This window comes from Gasterosteus aculeatus, chromosome 18 (assembly GCF_964276395.1).
Source record: "Gasterosteus aculeatus chromosome 18, fGasAcu3.hap1.1, whole genome shotgun sequence".
Classification (NCBI taxonomy): Eukaryota; Metazoa; Chordata; class Actinopteri; order Perciformes; family Gasterosteidae; genus Gasterosteus; species Gasterosteus aculeatus.
In genome coordinates, this window is record NC_135706.1 from 2,010,001 (window position 1) to 2,030,576 (window position 20,576).

The 20,576-nt window shown below is 43.2% G+C and overlaps 2 protein-coding genes across 2 annotated transcripts in view; both read right to left on the reverse strand.

Annotated features, from left to right (window-relative positions):
• The window catches only part of LOC120807839 (26S proteasome regulatory subunit 4), a 170,662-nt gene that overhangs the window by 11,555 nt on the left and 138,531 nt on the right, over positions 1-20,576 (reverse strand). The window lies entirely within an intron of this gene.
• LOC120808397 (potassium channel, subfamily K, member 13-like) lies at positions 666-5,524 on the reverse strand. Its single transcript, XM_040161291.2, has 3 exons — positions 5,063-5,524; positions 2,474-3,261; positions 666-977 (listed from the first exon to the last, which is right to left on the reverse strand). The coding sequence occupies exons 1-3, from the start codon at positions 5,397-5,399 to the stop codon at positions 798-800; spliced, it is 1,305 nt and encodes a 434-aa protein (XP_040017225.1). The 5' UTR covers positions 5,400-5,524; the 3' UTR covers positions 666-797.

The window sequence follows — 20,576 nt, forward strand, 5'->3', positions numbered from 1 at the left end:
GGTGAAAGACAGACCAATGCACGCTGAGCTCAAATCAAATAAGAAGCCTGAGCAACACCAGGGAGTGAAACTGTCCTCGTGTCTGTGTCCATGCTTGGATAATGTTCAGCAAAGGCCAGAGTTAACTCTCACCTTCTCACTTCTCACATAACAGGTGTCATTTCAGAGGCACAATTCAGCCACAGATACCTCTGCTTGGTTCTAATGAGGTTTTCCTTTTGCCCTGATAATGAATGGAAGCACTGAGCCTATCGAATGTTAAATCACGTGGATGGGAATAATGTCTGTCTGAGTTACAGGTGCCGTTGATCTATTCATATTTTTCCATTTGAACTTTAATAATTAGAAAAAATAAGGTGTTCTGCATTCAAGTAAAGCTCTTTTTATGTCTTTTTTTTTTACAGGAAGCTACCGGTGAGGATTGTCAGGTAAAATGAACGAGGGAACGTTGGGGTGTGAAGAAGCATGTAGCGCGTGATATCTTTTAGGCAGAGATACAAGGGCTCAAGGCAGGCTTATTATATTACCATGGAAACTGACTTCCTCACGGGAGGACATCCCGGCACGCTGAGCCTCGTCCAGATGTGAGACTCCAGCAAACCGTCATGCATCTTTCATGGAGCCGTGTTCTTGACAAGGAAGTGGGTGTCTGCCGGAGGTCAGCTTGCTTGTAAAATGATGAGATGAATCAGCAACGAGTTCAGTCTTGCACAGCGCCCGTCTCCTGTTTTCCAGGGCATTAGTCCGCAGGGTCAACTTGTCCCTACATGTCTCATCCCGTCATGTTTTTGTAACCTTTAAAAAGGATTCAGGCGGTTCTCTGATCTGTCGACGCTGGTCTCGGCCAGCCGGTTGTTCATGATGCCCAGGGCGCCGACCCCTCCCGAGAACCCGTTCTGGCGCGAACCGGAGGCGGACTGTCGCGGGTGTCCGATGGCCATCTCCGAAAGCTGCTTCTGCATAATTGCCAGATTCACCTGCAGGAGGAGAAAGACATTAATAAATGAACAGGGGAGAAAATATTTGGTGTTTCTGTTCAGGGATAAAGTGGGAAACTTGTGGAGCCTTGAAAAGCAACGATTAATACAAGGATTTGCTGCACACATGTGATGGGTGAGGCTACCAGACGGGTTTGTTCCTCTCCTTTGGGGTGTCAATTTATGTGCTCAAAGATGAGGAGAAATGAACAAGCGCGACTGAAAAGAAACAAGACATTTCCCTCTGACAACACCAACACTACAAAGCAACATGTAGAGAATGTACACAGTTGTGCTATTTTACATGTGTTTTGTTGAGTCAAGCGTAAAGGAGCTGTTTTACACAATTACAAGAAACAGCATGAACATATGTAAAGTACTTATTTAAATTCACATCCAGGTGTAAAGCAAGGTGTAAAATGCCTAATCAAAATATTTTTCCAAATATGCTTTTTACAGTTAGTGCATTTCTCCATGTGCCATATAAATGTTTAGTAATTTGAATTTGAATGTTTTATACTCTCTCGTCTTTATGTGGCAACTTTCATAAAAATGAACACGGTCCTCTCCAACGCTTCATTAGATTTGCTAATGTCGAAAGGAATTCATGACAAAAATATATATTGAGATGTATATTAATTAGACAAATATATCTTACTAGAGACGTGATCAAAGTGTCTTTTTGTCTCCTTCAACTTTACACAATTGATTTTAAAATTGAATTGAAGTTTTTGAAAGTGGAGTTCCTCTGATTCACCTCTTTAAATGATCTTAATTCTTAATTTTGACATTTCACCATCTTAATGATGACTTTTGTTTGAATGGTTCTACCAGTATCGGTTCGTTCACATTGTTCGAGCAGTACACTATTTATTCTTCTAATGACTCAAAACCTTCAGGCTTTTCAATCAGAATAGTCATTAAACGGGAGAAATGTGATTATGTTTTTCCAGCTAAGAAGAACCCTGCGGTGCATCAGCATTGTTTTGACATTCAACAGCTCACTCTGTTCATCCGCCTCGTCTGCAAAGTTGGCTACCAGACATGTAAATATAAGGATCATTGACATCTCCGAGTGACTTTGAGGGCCGTTGAAGGGGTGAGAGCAATGGGGTAAGAACAATGGAATACATATATGTTTTACAAACGTAGCCTAGAAAACAACTGCAAAAAAGCCCATACGGAAACATTAATCACAATACGCAGTATTTCTTGAACTATTTATCTTGCATATTTTCATTCTACAGTTGTTTCAATAACTTAATGATAAGTACGGGCAGGGCGGGATGTGATATGTTGCATTCTGCATCGCGAGTCATGCAGGAAAGCTGCAAAAGAGGACTGAACATTCAATGCAGCTTACGATGAGGGAGATGGCTGAGGACGGGCGGAATGGGGAGTTAATCCCTATAGGGAAACATTTAGCAGATAAATTCACATAACATGCCACACATTCAGTTATCAGCCACGACCTGCTCCGTCCCTGAAGCTCTCACCTTGTTGGCTGCCAGGAAGTCCCTCATGGAGATCATCTCCCCAGACATCCTGCGCCCGGTGTCAGTCTCGCTGTCGTTGATGGCGTCGGTCTCGATGGAGAGGTCCCTGCGGGCGCGGAGGTGCCCCGGGGCCACCACGTTCCGCCGGGTTCGCCGGTGGGGGTGGTGGCCCCTACTGGGCAAACAGCAGCGGCAGGGGGCCTCCAGCCTCATTAGCAGCCAGTTTAGGACCTGCTTGATGACAATGGAGATGACGTTGAAGAGGGAGTAGATACAGCAGACCCCGGTCAGGATGAAGAAGAAGTTGCCCAGCCGGTACGCGACCATGGCGTGACCCTCGTAGACAACCCGTTGGCTGCTCACCATGTCTCCAAAACCAATGGTGCTGAAGGCTACAAAGCAGAAGTAGAGCGAGTCCAGATAGCCCCATCCCTCTGCTGCCGTGTACATGAACGAGGCACAGCAGGACACCAAGATGGCTGCCGCTCCAAGAATGAGCATGACGCAGTAGACCGAAGGCTTCCAGCCAGCCAGATCCTGTCCTTGCACTCCTCCACCTCCCCCAGCTCCGCCTGCTCCGTTTTCCCTGGAGACCTGGTGGCCATTTGGAGGCAGCACAGCTTTGTTATGACGTCGTTGGTGACACGACTTTAGGACCACGGCGATTACGGTAATGACCCGCTCAAGGAAGAGGTTGAAGAAGAGTATGGTGGCTGCACAGCCGAGTAGGCCGTAGACCATCAGGAAGACCTTTCCTCCAATGGTGGCAGGAGTGGTCATCCCAAACCCTGAGATACACACAAACACATGAGCACTAAATGAAGATATAGTGAATGAACACTGAGACTCATTTCATTACTTGACCTTCACAGGTGCAAGTGTCTCTAAATAAAGAATAAATAATGTTATTCAAATCATTACCATCACTTGAAAAACACTTTTAGTGCCCCTTTTTCTTAACGCACTAACGAATGTAACACTTTTTAAAAGGTTTTCTTACAGTAACACACACTTACATGTTCATCCCTTTCATGTAAATTAACAGTCAACGCTGTAAATGAACAGTTAATGGTGTCAATTAACAATGACAGCAAACTATTAACATTTATGTTATGGTAACATTCTATAATCCAATATATGTTAACCTCATTTTTAAACCAAACTCACATATTCTCTGTCATTAACAACAAGGGCTGGTATCCTATTCATCCTCGGAAAAAATGATAATCACACAACTACTTTGATCCACACTTTGTTGCCGTTGGTAACACAATCTCCTTCTCTCTCTGTCTCTTTGTAAGTCACTTAAATAGCTGAGGCGTTTTCAGTGCAAGCACGTCACAGCAATCTGGGCTGGTCTAGAACGTCGCTGTAATCCCGCCAGTAACAAAAACCCAATTGTGCCCCTTCACTTCTCCGTTTGTATTCTTATAGCTAAGAAGAACCCATTGAGCTGTTTCTACTCTGACATGCTGCTGGTGTCCGACTTCTTTGTCTCCTGTGGAAAGACAGATGAACCGAATGGAAGTCCAAATGAGGTCTCTCCATCGACCGAACCCGTCTCAGTCGTCCCTCATTTAACACTGAAAGCTCAATAAAGCAGCGTCTATCGCTCCGTCTGTTCATAACATTGCTGAAAATTAGAACACATGCTACATGTCACAGTCACACGCACAGCGTCCTGTGGCGTGCAGCGGCAGCTGTGAATTCCTGCAATCTGACAGCTCTTTTCACAAGAAAACACGTCGAAAAACCTAATCGTAACCTCGCCCACTGAATAAAACATTGAAGCCAATGGTTTGTCTTAAATTTAATTGTTCAATGACTTAATAACTGATGACATTATTTACATGCTTCTGTTGGAACGTGTGCATTTTTTGTGCAATGGTCCTTTAGAACAGTAGTTGTCTGTTTTCAGCACGATGGGCTGTTGATCCGATGGGACATTCTTTGGGTTATTGGGATTTCTGATCAAGGGGCTGTGGAACAAAGGCATGACCCAGAGATCCCCTATAACCCACTCCGCAGGGCTGCAGGTTTCAGAAACGGTAGTAAGGATCCTCAGATCTTTTCATTACAGTATGATCGACCACCATTTCAAACTATTGCCTTAAATAAAGTTAACCAATATGCACAGTGCTATCATCTATTTTAATAGCGTTTAACCGTTTTATCATCACAGTTCAAACTTATTTTGCTCTTTGCTATTTGAATAAATAAATACTGATACAAATACTGATGCACACAGTTCTCTCCTTGGGCATAGGCCACATTGCTGTTTGTAAAAGTGATGAAAAGTATGAAGAGGTATTAATTTATTATCATTTTGGCTCATGTAAAGTGGCCCCCGGGAGAGAAATAAATAGGGATCGGAGGTTAGAGTTTGCAAAAAACAGGAAACTGATTTATCCAAGATTGTTGAGACTTATAATCGGGAAATGAAATAAGTTTTAATAACTGACTCATTCATTCAGACTCATTCAGACCCATAGTTCGAAAGAGATGCAGCTGGAAAAGACACGGATATTAAAGTGTTTGCTTTGAGGGAGATGTGCGTGCTCCACACCGCCGCCCGTCTCTCCATCTCACCAATGGTCGAGACCACCGTTCCCACGAAGTAAAACGCGCCGGTGAAGTCCCATCGAGGTCGGACCGTATCCACACGGATCCCCGCCAGGTTCGCCTCCTCGTAGTTCCTCAGGAAGTTCTTCAGGTCTTTCTTGCTCAGGTTGTGCCTCTGACTGAAATGGTCGAACCTCTGCGCCCAGCGCTCCTTCGCCTCGCGCTCCTTCGGCTGCTCCAGCGCGGAGAAGACGGCGGCTCCACACAGGAGGTAGATGATGATGAACAGAGCCAGCAGCAGGAACCTCGCGTTGTCCTCGTTGACAGGACCGCAGCCGCAGCAGGAGCCGCTCTTGCATGCCATTATGCTGCGGTGGTCGCGGCGATGCAGCTACTGCTCGGCACCTGTGGCATGGTGTTCCGAGGGGAGGAATCGGCGACCCGTTGCTTTACGGCTGAAAAGTCATGCGCAATACAATGGAATTGTTGTTCCGGCAGATCATGATCGATTTTTTCCCCAGACTGTTGATTGGGCATTTGGCTCACGAGCGTACGGCCGCGGCTGCTCCATGTCCTGCGTCGGAGTGTCCCTGAGCAAGGCACCTGCAGCCGAACTGCTCCCTGACGCCTTTACGGCAGCACGCTGCTCCCTCTGAGTGCAGAGGACCATTCCCCCGCGGGGACTATTGAGGGACACTTTCTTCTTCTACTGTCCAAGTCCAACGTCTCCACCGGCTTGTGTCGGGGTTGCTATGCCGCTGAGAGAGAAGGGGCCCTGCCTCTCCAAACAAGCCCCCACCTCCTCTGCGCGTTCCACCCAGCGCGGAATCAGCGACATCATGTCAACGACCAGCCTCTGTCGTTGCACTTAGTTAAATCTGATACATTCCTGTGCACATGTGATTGTATGAGATTGCACAATGCGTCATTTTGCAAACTTCAGAATGAGTTCTGTCCTGAAAATGCACAACCTGAACCCGACTTTGAAAGTTTGATTCCGACGACATGGAGCGAGTTTTCGATCAATATGACTTGACCTTTGTGGGCTTTGACGAAGGATTCATGCTGCTGCCCGATTGCTTACCCGGGGACGTTGTGAGCAAATGTCACTCGAAATACATTATTCAGCATCAGAGGGAAAACCGAAAGGCTGTTTCTATAAAATTGGGAGTTTAACAACTCGACGAGAGACGTGCAAAGCCATTTCAGAACCATGGACAGAGCAGCAGCCTTTCTAGGTCACTCTCCCGCCATAAACGGCTTCTTCCAGTCAACAGTCTGCAAAGACCCTCACTGGCTGTGTCTCCCCCGTCCTCCACTCCTGGGACACTTTTTGCACATTCTCTCTGCTCTTTATCCAACATGCACGTGACACTTTATTTTAGATTTGGACATTATTCTTATTTTTTCCAGTTTACGTTTTAGTCTATTTATCGGGTTTTTGCACCATCCCAACTATATATACGGTACGGTTGAACTGAGTGATGACTGTATATTCTTTGACAGAAGTATTTCAAGTGTCAGTTGTATGAATTATTAGCAATCATTTAATGTACACTTTCTCTCTTTAAAGTGAGTGCAATAAAGGACCAGTATACACAGTAGTAATGATTAGTACTAGAGCGAAGTAAAAGCAGTATGTTAGTAATAATATGGTGCTGTTTTACAGTAAAAGCAATACATTCCCGTAGTTAAAATACTGTCAGAATTCAGAAACAGGACTGAAATGCACAAGATTCCAACAACATGTCTGGGACCAAACAGGAATAAGGCCAAGGACACATCACAGCACAGCAGGCAGGGTCACAGGGTAAGCCAAGAATAACATACGATCTGACGACGAGACACAAGTGATTGAAACACACTGGGTTGGTGCAGGTGAAAGGAGAACAATCACAGAGGGTGAGAAAAAACACCATGGGAGGAGCTGAGGTTAAGGGACATGAGAGGCAGGGACATACAGAACATAAAAAGGTATGTGAATATGATATATTGGTAAATCTTTGTGTAAGTTGTGTTTGGAGCATAATCAAACAGATTGTAGTCCAGACTCGACAGGATTGATTGTCTCCCAAATGGAGGAGTGGTTGTTATAAGCTATAAGAATGCTTAATAAACCGTTGGTGTGCAGCCTAGTGAGACATAACGGGACCATCCTATGCCATCCCGTACCAAATTACATTACTGCTTTTGCACTTAAACACAGTCATTGGCAGAACTTCAGTCTAGTTGTTACTGGATCAACTCTGTGGTGGGACTCTATGTCTTCGCACTGAACTGGTTTGAATCCTAATTGAAGGACTGAGAATACGTTGCATCGTTAGCTAATTTCAAATCAGAGATCTGTAGGTGAGTGGCGGGTGTCGCGGAGAAAGAGGTGGAGTATGACACTGACTCAGACTCTCTCTCTATCACAAGTCTCCAAGGCCTTAAATTAAGATCTCTACACGCTGAAGGAAATTGATAAATTCCTGGAAGAAACATTTGGAAAACCCCTAAAAAAAATGTTTGAGTGTTCTCCAGACCCAGCCAAGTTAATCAAATAGGGTTTCTTCATTACAGAAAGGGGTGGGTGCAGATCACTTGGATGAGGAGAAACGTTTCTGTCTAAAAAAAATGCTTGACTAGGGAAAGAAGGTTCAAAGAGGATAAGAACCTCTGGGAGTCTTTTGGGAAAGCGTTACATTTAGGCTTTCTGTTGGTGTTTGTTCTGTTCACTGGAACTGCACACTGTATTCCCCGTTAGATCGTACAGGAGAGGAGCCTCACGCATCATCTGCCACCTTGTCACAGGTGATTGCAGAATCAGGTGTGACAGATGTATGGACTGGTAGTCCTTCCTATCTGGTAGGCCAGCTGTGTGAAGCTGGTTCATCTAAAGACCATCATCTCTCATCTAACGGAGCTGAGCATCTGGTACACCTCGATCCCGGCTTAGGACACTGCTGTGCCTTCTGCTCTCAGACAGAAACTATCCACCATCTTGCTCCAGACTGGCTTTAGCCGCCTGCAGGCCTGGTTTTAGGGCTTAGGAGAACACTTGTCTGTCTGTCTTTTTATTTATGGTCCAAAATACTCTGCTAAGAATAAACACACACACACACACACACACACACACACACACACACTGATGCATTTCCTCTCAGGAGCGACCAAACAAGCAATTTTGAAAACAAAAAAGGAAAAGGAGTTTGTTTATTACACACTGACAAAGGACATGGAACTCTGTAAACGTTTGTCCGCTAAGGATGTTCTGTGTTGTGTTCTATTTGTTTCTTTTGTATATATATCTTTCATTTTTTTGTTGTGTGATGTAGTGAACAGTGAAGCTGTAAACTAAATTGACTGGAAGCAAAGATACTAGACAATCTCTCTCTCTCTGTCTCTCGTATCCAGTGAGCATGGGGTAACCATAGAAACTAGGTTAAAAGGTACCGTTATAAACAGGAAAATGCACACAAACATACAGTCCTACTTCTCAGACAGACAATGTTGTGTCAACAAGATGTTTGTGAGAATGATTTGATTATCATAATACCAAAATCTTTGTTTGTTCAGTATCATTCAAAGCCTCGTCAACACTGTTGTGCTGGGAGAGCTGTTCCTTTGTTGCCATACATGTGTGGGCACTGTAGTTTATTTCAAGTCAGTCGTACACTGTCCTGCAGTAAATATCCATTAGGGCACCACATGAATTCACAGCTGAAAATAGTTCCCAATAAATTCACTATTTACCATTTTTTAACCATCACAAATATTTAGTTATAAAAGCAATACAGGTTGTTTTGGCTTTTCACTAATTAAACAGAAATATACATCATACAGCAATTATCAGTAGTTCATCAAAGTGTACCAGTTTCAGATTCCTATTGACATGCATTCATTTTTTGCAAACATTTCCAGGTCAATTACTCAGAAGAATGAAGGTGGCATCAAAACGCAACATTTTACAAAAGAGAAAACACTGCATTGAGGTGGGGGGAGGGGAAACTGGAAAAGGTTGGTGTTTGCTAGTGATCCCGACCTGTGAGACAGAGCTAAGTACTGTCAGGCATTCGGGTTGCTGGATGTCCAGGATTGAGACGCAGCCAGAGAGGCGTCAAAGCAGCAAGTATTCAACAAATGAGTCATCCTCCCTTTGGAGGTGTCTTTTTGAATATCAGGTTTGTAAAATATTGTGTTTTGTAAATCTTATGTTTTTTTCTAAGATCGTTTTTGCTGTTGTAAAATCATTGTGTGTGGACTTGACCGACATTACTACAAGTTTTCTTTTTGGAATAAAAAGGAACGTATCTGTCGGAAAAATGCTCCAAGGGGGTCATTAAAAGTGAGGACAATGCACGCTTCACCCCCCCCGCGCCCGCCCCTCCCAATTTAATACAAACATTGTATTTGCAGTAATCCTCCCACTGGGAATTAGTAAAACGTATGGATTGTGATTAGGGTGTACATTAAATATTAACTGACGACACTATAGTGGAACTTTATTTACTATTCTTTTGATGCAGTAGCAGTGTCGCTTTTCTTTCTAATTACAGGTTCATACTCGTCGTACGGTTGCATTAATATTTCCACCTGAATAGGGTTCAATATATTGTTTGTGCTGGTTGCCATGGTAACTCGTAGTGTCATGGCTCCAGTCATGCTGTGGTGGTGCACGCGCTCAACTCTGAGTCAACCTACTCCGAGTTGATTGAACCAACTCTAAACAGCCGTTCTGAAACCTAAAACTCAGAGTTTCCCATCTCACGGTAAATCAACTCAAAGTTTAGGGTTTCAGAGTTTGTTAAACCTCCTACTTGAAACGGACGCCTGGAGGACCTGTAATAATCCCTGATGAGGTCTACTATCTATTTTTAGTCTCAACAACACCGGGGGGAAGTGACCCCGACTCCAAAAACTGTAGACGCACGGACCATCAGGGCGAAAGTTATGTAGTGTGAACACTCAACAAGTGTTCCAAAATAATATGTGTAGCAGTGTGTTTCTGTATTTTACTTCTAGTTACTTTGGGCAAATTCTCATTTCCTTTGACATTTCATGTAAAATGCACTTTTTATGCCTCAGTGTCCCGCTTCTAGAATGGCTCTTGCTTACAGGTTTAGTCATCGTTGCCCACTGGGATTTTTGCAGTAGAACGTATTCAGTGTGATAGAGAACGACGCAATAAACAGTTCACCTTTTGACACTTTGAACTGACACAGCTCATTATATGCTGATCACAAATTGATGTTACATTATTGAGGGATCATACAGTTGCACATATTCATTTTTGTTCATTTTAATTGCAAACAGAGCAAACTCACATTTCTTTCAGAGCTATTGTTTCTTTTCTTGAAACAATGCCATTATTGTGCTTTAACGTGGCCGAGACCAGAGAGATGGTGGTGGACTTCAGGAGGAGGACAACGTCTCCTCAACCATTGAGAGTTCTGGGTGAGGATGTGGTGGAGTACAAGTACCTGTGATTCTCCATCGACAACAGACTAAACTGCAAGGCCAACTTCAACACTGTGTAAAAGAAGGAGATGAGTCGACTCTTCTTCTTGGGGAAACGTTGATCTTTTAATGTGTGCAGCAAGATGTTGGAGATGTTCTACCAGTGCTCCGTACTTCGCCATTATCTGCTGGGGGAGCAGCATGGAAGCTGGTGACGCCAACAGACTAAATAAGCTGGTGAAGGCCGGCTCCATTATTGGCTCCAAACAAGAGCCTCCAGAACAGGTATAACAAAAACTATGCAGGAAAACATTCCTGCCAACTGCAATTAGACTGTCCAACAAAACACTTCTGGCTAAATCCTTGTTTTATTGAACTTTACCAATAACCACTGCACTACTGTCTTCATTTAATACCAATTAACATGGCAGTACTGTTTTAATTTCATTTTATACCTCTTCCACCCCACTGTACATACGTCTATCTCACTTTCACTTTAATCAAATTTCACTTGTCATTGTATTTTATTGTACTGTGTATATATATTATGCATTTTTCATTTCTCATTCAATTACTGTACTGTATTGCTACTATTACACACAAATGTCCCCCTTGGGATTAATAAACTCTATCTATCTATTTAGTCATTTTCAATTCTGGTCAGCTGTGCAAGAACTCAGGCAAAATATGACCAGTTCCTGCCGCCTCTGACCTGCAATGCGGTGCAACTGTTTAGAGCAGAGGTCCCCAGCCGCAGAAAGAAAACAGATTTAAAATGTTTGAGAAAAAAAACGATTCTCTGCATGTGCACACATTTCCCAAGCATTTATTTTGCCTACTACTTAGGGATGGGTATCGTTTGGCATTTTTCCAATTTTTCCAGCTAAAATGGTACTTAAAAAAAATAACCAGTGCCTAAATGGGGCCTGAACCATCTTAAAAACAAAGTACAAACGACGATTGGAGACCTTGAGCCCCAAAGTCCCATTTAAAGGGGGCTAAGCCCAATCTAGCTTAATAATTCTTCAACAGACTATCTCATAAGAGACACTCATCACGAACCAATTTAATAATGCCTCACATCCACAGAAACAGTAGAGTGAAATAAGTGTAAAGCAATTCAAATATATATTTATCGGTCAAAGCGTTCAGCTAGTGGTACACAAAACTGCAAGTTCGGAACATTTCTCTCAGACAAACGTTGTTGAATTTATTGGAAACCAAACTCCAAGAACTGAATCATATCAATCATAGATGTTTCTTATCCATGCAGTTTTGAACAAAATGATGAATTCAATCCAGTTTTTTTTTAGACGGAAATACATTTATGTTAGATTGACGCTCCTAGTTTCTCTCAATTTATTGATGTCATTATTGCAGCTGTTACAATACAGAAAAACTGCAGTAGGCACGAGAGCATATAGTTTTTCTACCGTGTGATAGAATTTATTTGTATATTTAGTTAACGCTCTGCTGCGTAAAATAAAGACAAAACGAAAAGAATCAAACGTTTTCCTGACACACGCGTAAGGACTCTGTAAAAGTCACTGGCATGTGTATACCAATATAAAGTGATTTGCTTCCTAAATCAGACGTTTCAGCGAAAACATTAGAGAAGACTGTTTACAGCTGCTATCCTAAAGAAACCTAATACATATTCTTTTTTTGTGTCTATTCTGTTCTCCAGGGAATCAGACAAATCATAAAGCATTCTAAAAGACCACATATGGTGTTTTTGCCCTCTGTGTTGATGGTATGGTGAGGCAGACTGGTTGCCATGGCTATTCCCAGCGGCTGGCCCTTTGATGTATCATAGCAGCTTTTCCAACCCATGTTGTACCGCACTTTGGTCAACAAATCAGATCTGACACTGGTCATCTACTCTTTGAAGTCATCAATATGGAGCCAATCCCAAGCCCTTTGGTTGAGCCATTGGAAGATGGTGATTTAAAATGAATCAGGTTTCTATGGTGCCTTTTTACAGGAGCGCATCATGGTAAACAAGTGTTTGATTGATAGAATTGATTAATTGTTGCGCTGTATTTATTCCGATAAGCCAAACAAATGAATTGTATCAAAATCCCCATATTTGCCTCAGAGGGCATTACAACATGTAGATTTTACAAAATCTTTCATCTGGTGTGCCTTCTTCACCAGGGTTTAGGTGTTGAGGGTCCAAGAGATGTCCTCAGAGATGTGGACACACCGAAAGATGGATGCAAAGTGAAGCGCTGTGAAGGTGGAGTCTTCTGTACACCTGTTCTAAGGGTAAGCAAATTGGAGGGGGTCCAGGGTGGGTGGAAGGCAGGGTTTGAGATGAGGCCAGGACTAGTCTCTTGAAGGACTTCATGATGATGGGTGTAAGCTCAACATGGCAGAAGTGGCACTTGCACAATTGAGGTGGTTCTAAAGCAGGGGTCTCAAAGCCACGATATTTTGTGGCCCCCACCTTAATATGAAAGTTTAATGTTAGTGCGACCGGCGAGTTTTAAATTCTAGCAACCCCGCTGTTAGTTGCTGAATGGGACAATGTTATGATGTTCTAGTTTCCTACTGTGTGCCTGTCCAGTGAATGCGGCATGCATGTGAGTGACATGGGGGGGCGGTGTGTGTTGTGTGTGTTCATGTGCGTGTGAGAGTGAGTGAGAGAGAGAGAGCGAGCGAGCGCCGGGAGAGAAAATAGTGGCTTTGGATGTGCAGAGAGCAGGAGGGTGAAATTCATACTTTTCCGGCCACTTACAACCTAAAACCCCCCCCACCCCACCGTCGACCGTTCCATTCGCCGGTTGGACCGTTAGCGCCACCCCGGTCGTCCACAATGGTCTGGCCCACGTTTGGTGGAGGTGGGCTACATCTGGCCCGCACCTGAACTGAGTTTGAGACCCCTGTTCTAAAGCATGCTGGCAAAGTTGTTTGGGCCAGTGACTGGTTGTCAGAAGTTGTTCAGCTCACCAGAAAGGGAGGCATCAACGGTTGTGTGGGTAGCGCTTGGGGTCCGTAATGGCCTGGATACCTTGCCACACGCGTTGAAGATCGGAGTTGTTGTAGAAGTACTCCTCAGTCCTTTGCTTGTGGCTATGCTTGTCTTGCCACTCTTCAGATTGGCTCTGGATGAGCTGTAGGCTGATCTGAAGGATCACCTTTTTCCCCGCCGTTCCCGTTGCCTTGCAACATGCTGGGCGTGACAGTAAAAGCCTTAAGTACGGTGGCCCCAAAACACAACGACAAATAGGAACGCACAACGGCAAATAGGAAAACAGAACAAAATGAACTTCTTAGCAGAGGATGGACCCTTCTGATTGGACAGACGGATTGTCTGTCTTTTAACAGGAAATGATACAGGGCTCTCAAGTGTCACGCATTGAGCGTGACAGTTACGCATTGCGGTCTCTTGTCACGCACTCCCGCCACACATCCAATTCCTCACGCCAAGGAATCGGACTCCGGTCCCCGAGCCGCGTCGGCCGTACAGTTCGCCAACGGCCGTACCGTCCGCGGCGCCCACCCCCCTTTATTCACAACACATAAATATAATTGAACAACAAAACACTGGTAACACAATGGTGAAACACTAGTAGGACACTTGTAGACACAAGTAAAACATCGGCATCTCTCCGTGACTTTCTGCTGCAGCTCTTCTGCTGCGCTCACTTCCATCCCTCATCACAGCTTCTCAGTCCCGCCACTGATTTATTGATTGACAGAATATGTACAAAGTGGCATTTCTCAGCTTTCAGAATCCGATTGTGCAAATAGTTAAGGAGTCATGGCAGTCTGTCTCTTTTCGTCGCCGGCGAAAGGCTTTGGATTGAGAGGGTTGAAAGGCAGACAGTCCGTCTGTCCAATCAGAAGGGTCCGTCCTCTGCTTCCTGCTATAAGGTCCTACCCTTTCCGTAAGAAGTTAATGTCGTTGTGTTTTCCTATTTGCCGTTGTGCGTTCCTGTTTGCTGTTGTGTTTTGCACTTCAGGGCCACCGCACTTAAGAGAAGGTTATCTTCTTTATTTCATTTAACTAACTAACTATTAACTAGATATGCTTCACCTCCAGAGCAGGATGTATTTGTATAGCAGGATAGCTCATTTTACTGTAGCCTTAAGATATTACAGAATATGTCCAAGCCACAGTAGCGGATTATGAAACCGTCACAAACTATGGCCGGATGGGGGCAGAAGAGCTGCCCTTAACGTGAGCTGGTCAGATGTGTTATCCAAAACGGCGCCTTCGGCCGCGTTCGGAGGAACTGACGGAATGCAACAGCTGAGTTACAGCCGAGGTGAAGTGTGCGGTCCACGAATGCGTCCTCATGAGGATGCACGGATTGAGCCACAGTTTGCATGTGTTTCATAGTATGCAGTAAAGCCTTTAACTATTTCACTTTACTTCTCATAGAAATAACTACTTGGTTTAGTAGTATCCAGCCCAAAATATAAAACAAAAAACTAGCTGTACACAGCCGTGTTACCTAAAGATTCTTAACCCCTCAAAACTATACATGAATACCAAAATACAAATTGTACATTCTGCACCAGAGCATAACAACACGTGTACAAAGCAATGAGTTATTGTGGTTTGAGAGAAAGTCCAATTGGCGGTGTCTGACTGCCAGAAGATTAAAAAGAAAAGCAGCCAGAGGCTCTTTCATCATACCTCACTATCCAAGCTTCATTCAGCCGCCCACACAACTTCACAGAAAGTTTGAGCAACAAGCCAACTAATGTTAAAGTTCCAAACAGTTGAGGTCAGTTGAGAAATATTACAAAAGAGCTAAAAAAAGACAAAAGAAGCAGTAACTTGAACAAGATAACAAGTGATGATGAAAATGAATTTACAGGAAGGCACAAATGACTCATGGCAGAGAAATGAGTCTGTTGCTGGAGGACCAAATTTAAAAAAAAAGAAATGTTTTGTGCATGTTTGTTTTGCAGATAAGAATGAGATATAGAAAATGTATGAAATAGTGTGTATAGTTTTTACTTTTATCGTGGAGTACGTTTTGTGGATTAAAATCCCTCAAATTAAATGTATATATGGAACATAACTAAAAAAACACCTCCACAACTTAAGATTTGTTCAATAAATTAAGCACTTAATAATAAATAAAGGTTTTGTGTGAACTGTAGTGTAGATATATGTTTAGTGTGAATTGTTTAGATCTTGGTCCAATGTGTTTGCAGGGTTTCAAACTTTCATTTCTGAGGACCTCTTGTTTTTTTGCTCAGGACTTGTCAGCAAGTGGCACTGGTTTAGAATTTGATGCTTCTGAATTGTTCTTGTTGCAGTTGGGCAAACAGTAAGGCCCCCGCAAGAATAAGAATAAACACTTTTATTCCATTCAGAATCAGTTTTGATTAAATCGATGTATCGGATAAAAAGAAAAACAGCATTAAAAAAAGCTCTAATTTCCACCCTTTATTCTAAAACAGTGCAAATTCACTTTGCAAAAATACTTCAGAAATTTCCCAAACAGGTTTTTCCTTGAACTTAACAATTAATGAAAAATACAAATCAGAAAATTGAACAGATTAATCAGAATCTTTCTCTATACTACACAAAAGCTCACATCACAACATCTAAATACAGCTAAAGAATAGCCAAGTGCTATGAGATACGAAAGTACAAAAATATTTGTCAACAATAACAGATATGGGACAAAGCACATACACATGACATCGAATTGAAAAATAAATGGTCCAAAGGTGAGTAAATAACTTTACGGTTGACAGTTTTTTAAACTTTTCTTTACATTTTTTCTTTTGAACAGTGTAGATCTAGACAAACTGGGAACACTCTTCAGGATTAGTCGGAATTTCCAAAGAGGACCTGTGTCTTCCTCTTCTGGCACATTGAGATCATTGACCTTACAGGGAAATATCTGGTCTTGTAGAAACTACTTTGAGTCAGCTATAATTGTGATTCTTGCTTCGGCAAGCCAAACACATTTTAATTCTTGGATATTGAAGGCCCGTAAACGGCACACACGCACGGTCGATATCAAGGAATCTGGATCACATACGCTTTCTGTGTCTCTCCTGCTTGCTTGATAACACACACACACACACACACTAGTTAGTGTCCAACATCATAATTAAACCATCTTTATCCTTAATTATAATAATCAGGGCAGGACTTTGTTTTCAATAATGTTACAGTTGTAACGAACAACGAAGTCGGGCCTGTCGGACTTCATCGCTTAATCATTGCACAGTGGCCAATTATGTTAGTCAGTCAGCAACAATGAAAACACACACTGCTCAATTAAATATGAAGGCAAATGGCTTGTGGTGGGTTCTTTTCAACCACATTTATCAACTCAATATTAAGCCCGAAATAGTTTATGACTCACCAATCAGTAGAGTATTTGTACATACAATCTGATAGGTGTGCTTGCCTGGTCCGGTTCCGACTGTATGTTTCCTCATCTCTGTGATATTGGGGGACACCGCCGCGGCCATTTTGACTTTTAGTTTCGCGGGGATTACGCTTACAACTGTCGTTGGTTGATGAGAAGGATTGCAACACGTTGATCAATTAAAGTCAAAAAGTTCACATTTATTTAGAAGGGAAAAAAAATTACATGAGCAGTTCTCTGCCGATATGTCTGGCTCTAACTATTGCTTGCAAGTACGAGGTTGAATACGCAAGCACGTATTTCAGCGTTCAGTATAAATGGCGTCAGTGAGCAGTTAAAACGCTGAGTGACATGTGAAGGCCATCCTCAGTGGCAGGTACGAGAAGCTGCAAACCAAGTTGAGAAGAACCAAGGTTGAGATGAGCGTCGGTGTGAGAGCAAGTTAACTCCCTTCTTCAGACACAGCTGCATTAGGAGGCCTTAATTCTTACTGCTTGTGCACGTCACTTCGATACGGACAATAATCACTCTTTAAGCATAAGACTAGGTTATAACATATTTTGACCATTACATGCATCTCACACAACAAGCTGGTTTAGTAACGTCAGCTGTGCAAACGTCCAGTAAACCCTCAATTTTAATTGTTCCTTGTTTGATACGTAACGTAGATAATTACTGGCATTACATTTACGTGCAAATGTCACGACCAGATCACAGACTTCCTGTCTGACAGGAAGCAGCACGTGAAGCTGGGGAAACATGTCTCAGCCTCTCGGTCCATCAGCACCGGTTCCGCCCAAGGCTGCGTTCTTTCCCCTCTGCTCTTCTCCCTGTACACCAACAGCTGCACCTCCAGTCACCAGTCAAGCTCCTGAAGTTTGTGGATGACACCATCCTCATTAGACTATGGGAATGAGTCCACCTACAGGAGGGAGTCTGATCATCTGGTGACGTGGTGCAGCCAAAAACAACTTGGAGCTCAACGCCCTGACGACAGTGGAGATGGTTGTGGATTTGAGGAAGAACTCCCCACAAGCCCCCATCCCCCTGTGTGACTCCCCCGTCGACGCTGTAGAGTCTTCCGTTTCCTGGGCCCCATCATCACCCAGAGACTCAAGTGGTATCTGAACATCAGCTCCATCACCAAGAAGGCTCAGCTGAGGTATTTCTTCCTTGTGGCATCCGAAGAAATTCAACCTACCAAAGACGATGATGGTCTACTTCTATACGGCCATCATGGAGTCCATCCTCTGCTCCTCCATCAGCATCTGGTACGCTGCAGCCACAGCCAAGGACAAGGGCAGGCTGCAGCGTGTCCTCCGCTCTGCAGAGAGGCTGATCGGCTGCAATCTGCCATCCCTGCAGGACTAGTTTGCCTCCAGGACTCTGAGGCGGTCAGAAAAGATTGTAGCCGACGCCTCTCACCCCAGAAAAAAACGGTCTGGTTGTGCCCCATCATAATAAATCTCCACTGAAGTCATAGAACTCGAGGAACAATGTAGAGGACTTCTCCTGCCATGTAACTTTTGTATTGGTCAGCTTCTGTGATGAAGACGCTTGAATAAAGTGTAGTGTAGCTAAGTGGCATCCACACTCTCAATGATCCTCATTGTGTTTGTTCTCACTGTAAGAATGTCCGGGACCATTAATGGGACATTTTAATCTGTGTCTCTTAAGCCTTTAACACAAACCAACTGCTGATTTCATATTCATGTTTCAGAGACACAACATGAGAAACAGATGGTTGTCAAAGTTAAGAGAATTGCTGTTGAAGAAAGTGGAACACCAACGTGCTAATGATACTTATGTGCGTATCAAATGGCTCTGGAAGCATACACACACGGACAAAAACAGAGCTTAAAGAAAAGGAAACAAATATTAGATTCCGATCAGACCAGAAACACAATTCCTGATGTATACTGACGTTATGCTGTATCTGCTGGAATGCAAGCAAGCAATCGGAACATAATTCTCATAAAACATTTGATATATTTAAAAAAAATGTTTTTCTAAGTATAGTTTTATCCCAGTAAATATGGTGTTATCGAAGTATCATTACTATTTTGAGACCCAAGTATAATTCAGAGACTTGATGTAGGATTGAACCCACTCCATAAACTGTCTCCAGTGTCAGACGCATGGCTTCAGTAGGAGCAGAGTGACCGTGGGAGTGAGCTACCCGTACCATCTAGTGGCTAAATAAATGCAGCACACCTTTAGTGATGGGACAGTGAAAAGCAATTCAGGAATCATAGATTTAAATATGAATCTTTGCGTATTTGATTTTCGTAACTGCTTATTGGCAAGATCATAAAAAATACTAAACAAAATAAAGAAATAAATACTTTTGGAAACTTTATAGACCTACAGAAAAATGGGACTGATGCAAACATGTCGGCTTGGTCTCACTTTAAAACATGTCCAGTCTGTGATTCAGATATGAATTGTAAGCTCAACTTGAAGCTACGACTACAAAGACAGCTGTCACGAGGAAGAGGACAAAGCTCCATAACGCTCACTGACACATGGAGTCCACACTGGTGTCCTGCCCGTGGCTCTGTGCCAGGCTCCGGACCCCCGGGCTGGAGGAGCTGCTTTGCTGTGACGGTGCAAACGGATTGACTCGAGAGAACGACCTTGTCCATCCCCTCTGGATCTCTTTACGCTCCCTGCTGTAGACAATCAATCTGGCTCTTTAGCACACGCCGTGCAGTCGCTCACCACGAGATGGAGCTGAGATACTCTCCAATCTCTCGGATTCGCCTCCTTCGTTTCACTGAGTCTTTCTTGTATCTCTCATTCTTTCCCCCTCTCTCAAGTGTTCAACTCTCCCAGCGTCTGATTGTGTGCGTGTCTTTGCGTGCTTGCATAAGTGTGTGTGTCTCAGTTAACTGGGTGTACTGTATGCGCGTGTGTGTGCGCACGTGCCTGTTCCGCTCTCTGTTGTGGAACAAATTACACAGCGGCTGGGGAGCCAAATGACTAATCAGTGGTACACAGATTAAAATCCAATTGCTGCAATTTGAAGCCACACAGGAGAAGCATGGGAAATTAACTACTAGTGTCTGCGCTTCTACCTCGCCTAGGCCTACCTGTTAGATGTTGATCTTTTAATTATTGCTGCCCATTGAAACTTTAGAATCCCAAAACAGCCTTAAATAAAACAAAGCTGATAATTTGTCATCCAAATTAAGAATACACAGCATAAGTGCTTCTGTCACGTCTTTGCAGCGGCTCAACGGATGTCAAGTTTTCAAAATGAAAAAAGATCTGTGTAATACAGACAAAATAATAGTGAGCATATTATAGGAAAAGCCCAGTTGGTGGTTCATTTGCTCATTTTCGCCCGGAGGGATGTTAAGAAGATCAAGTGTGGTGTGTATGACAGAGGCGGGAGGGTGGGGTGTTCGTTTGCTATCCCCTGCCCACAATAACCACATATCAGGCTTCGGTGGCCATTGCCCGGGCTCACAGTCTCCGACTTAGAAGTGGATTGAAAGTGCCGCTTGTTTTATTTTAAACTACAGCTCAGCAGACAATTTCTTTCTACTAAAATATGTTCATTGGAGAAATGAATGATGAGAATAATAAGCAAACCTTGTAGCTGAAACCAGGCAATTGACTCCAAATTCTTCATATATTACATATTTTTTAATTTTTCTTGGATGTGCATGAATTCAATGAGTGCTTGAGTGGAGCTGAGACAAACGTGAAGACTTGCCTGGAATAATCTCAATGGCAAAAAATAATCT

What these genes read in the sequence shown, in the direction of transcription:
- LOC120808397 (XM_040161291.2), bottom strand. Translation starts at nt 5,399, where the DNA reads ATGGCATGCAAGAGCGGCTCCTGCTGCGGCTGCGGTCCTGTCAACGAG. An exon ending in AACGGTGGTCTCGACCATTG is followed by an intron (nt 3,262 to 5,062) that starts GTGAGATGGAGA and finishes TGTGTATCTCAG; the next exon opens with GGTTTGGGATGACCACTCCT. An exon ending in ACTTCCTGGCAGCCAACAAG is followed by an intron (nt 978 to 2,473) that starts GTGAGAGCTTCA and finishes CTCCTCCTGCAG; the next exon opens with GTGAATCTGGCAATTATGCA.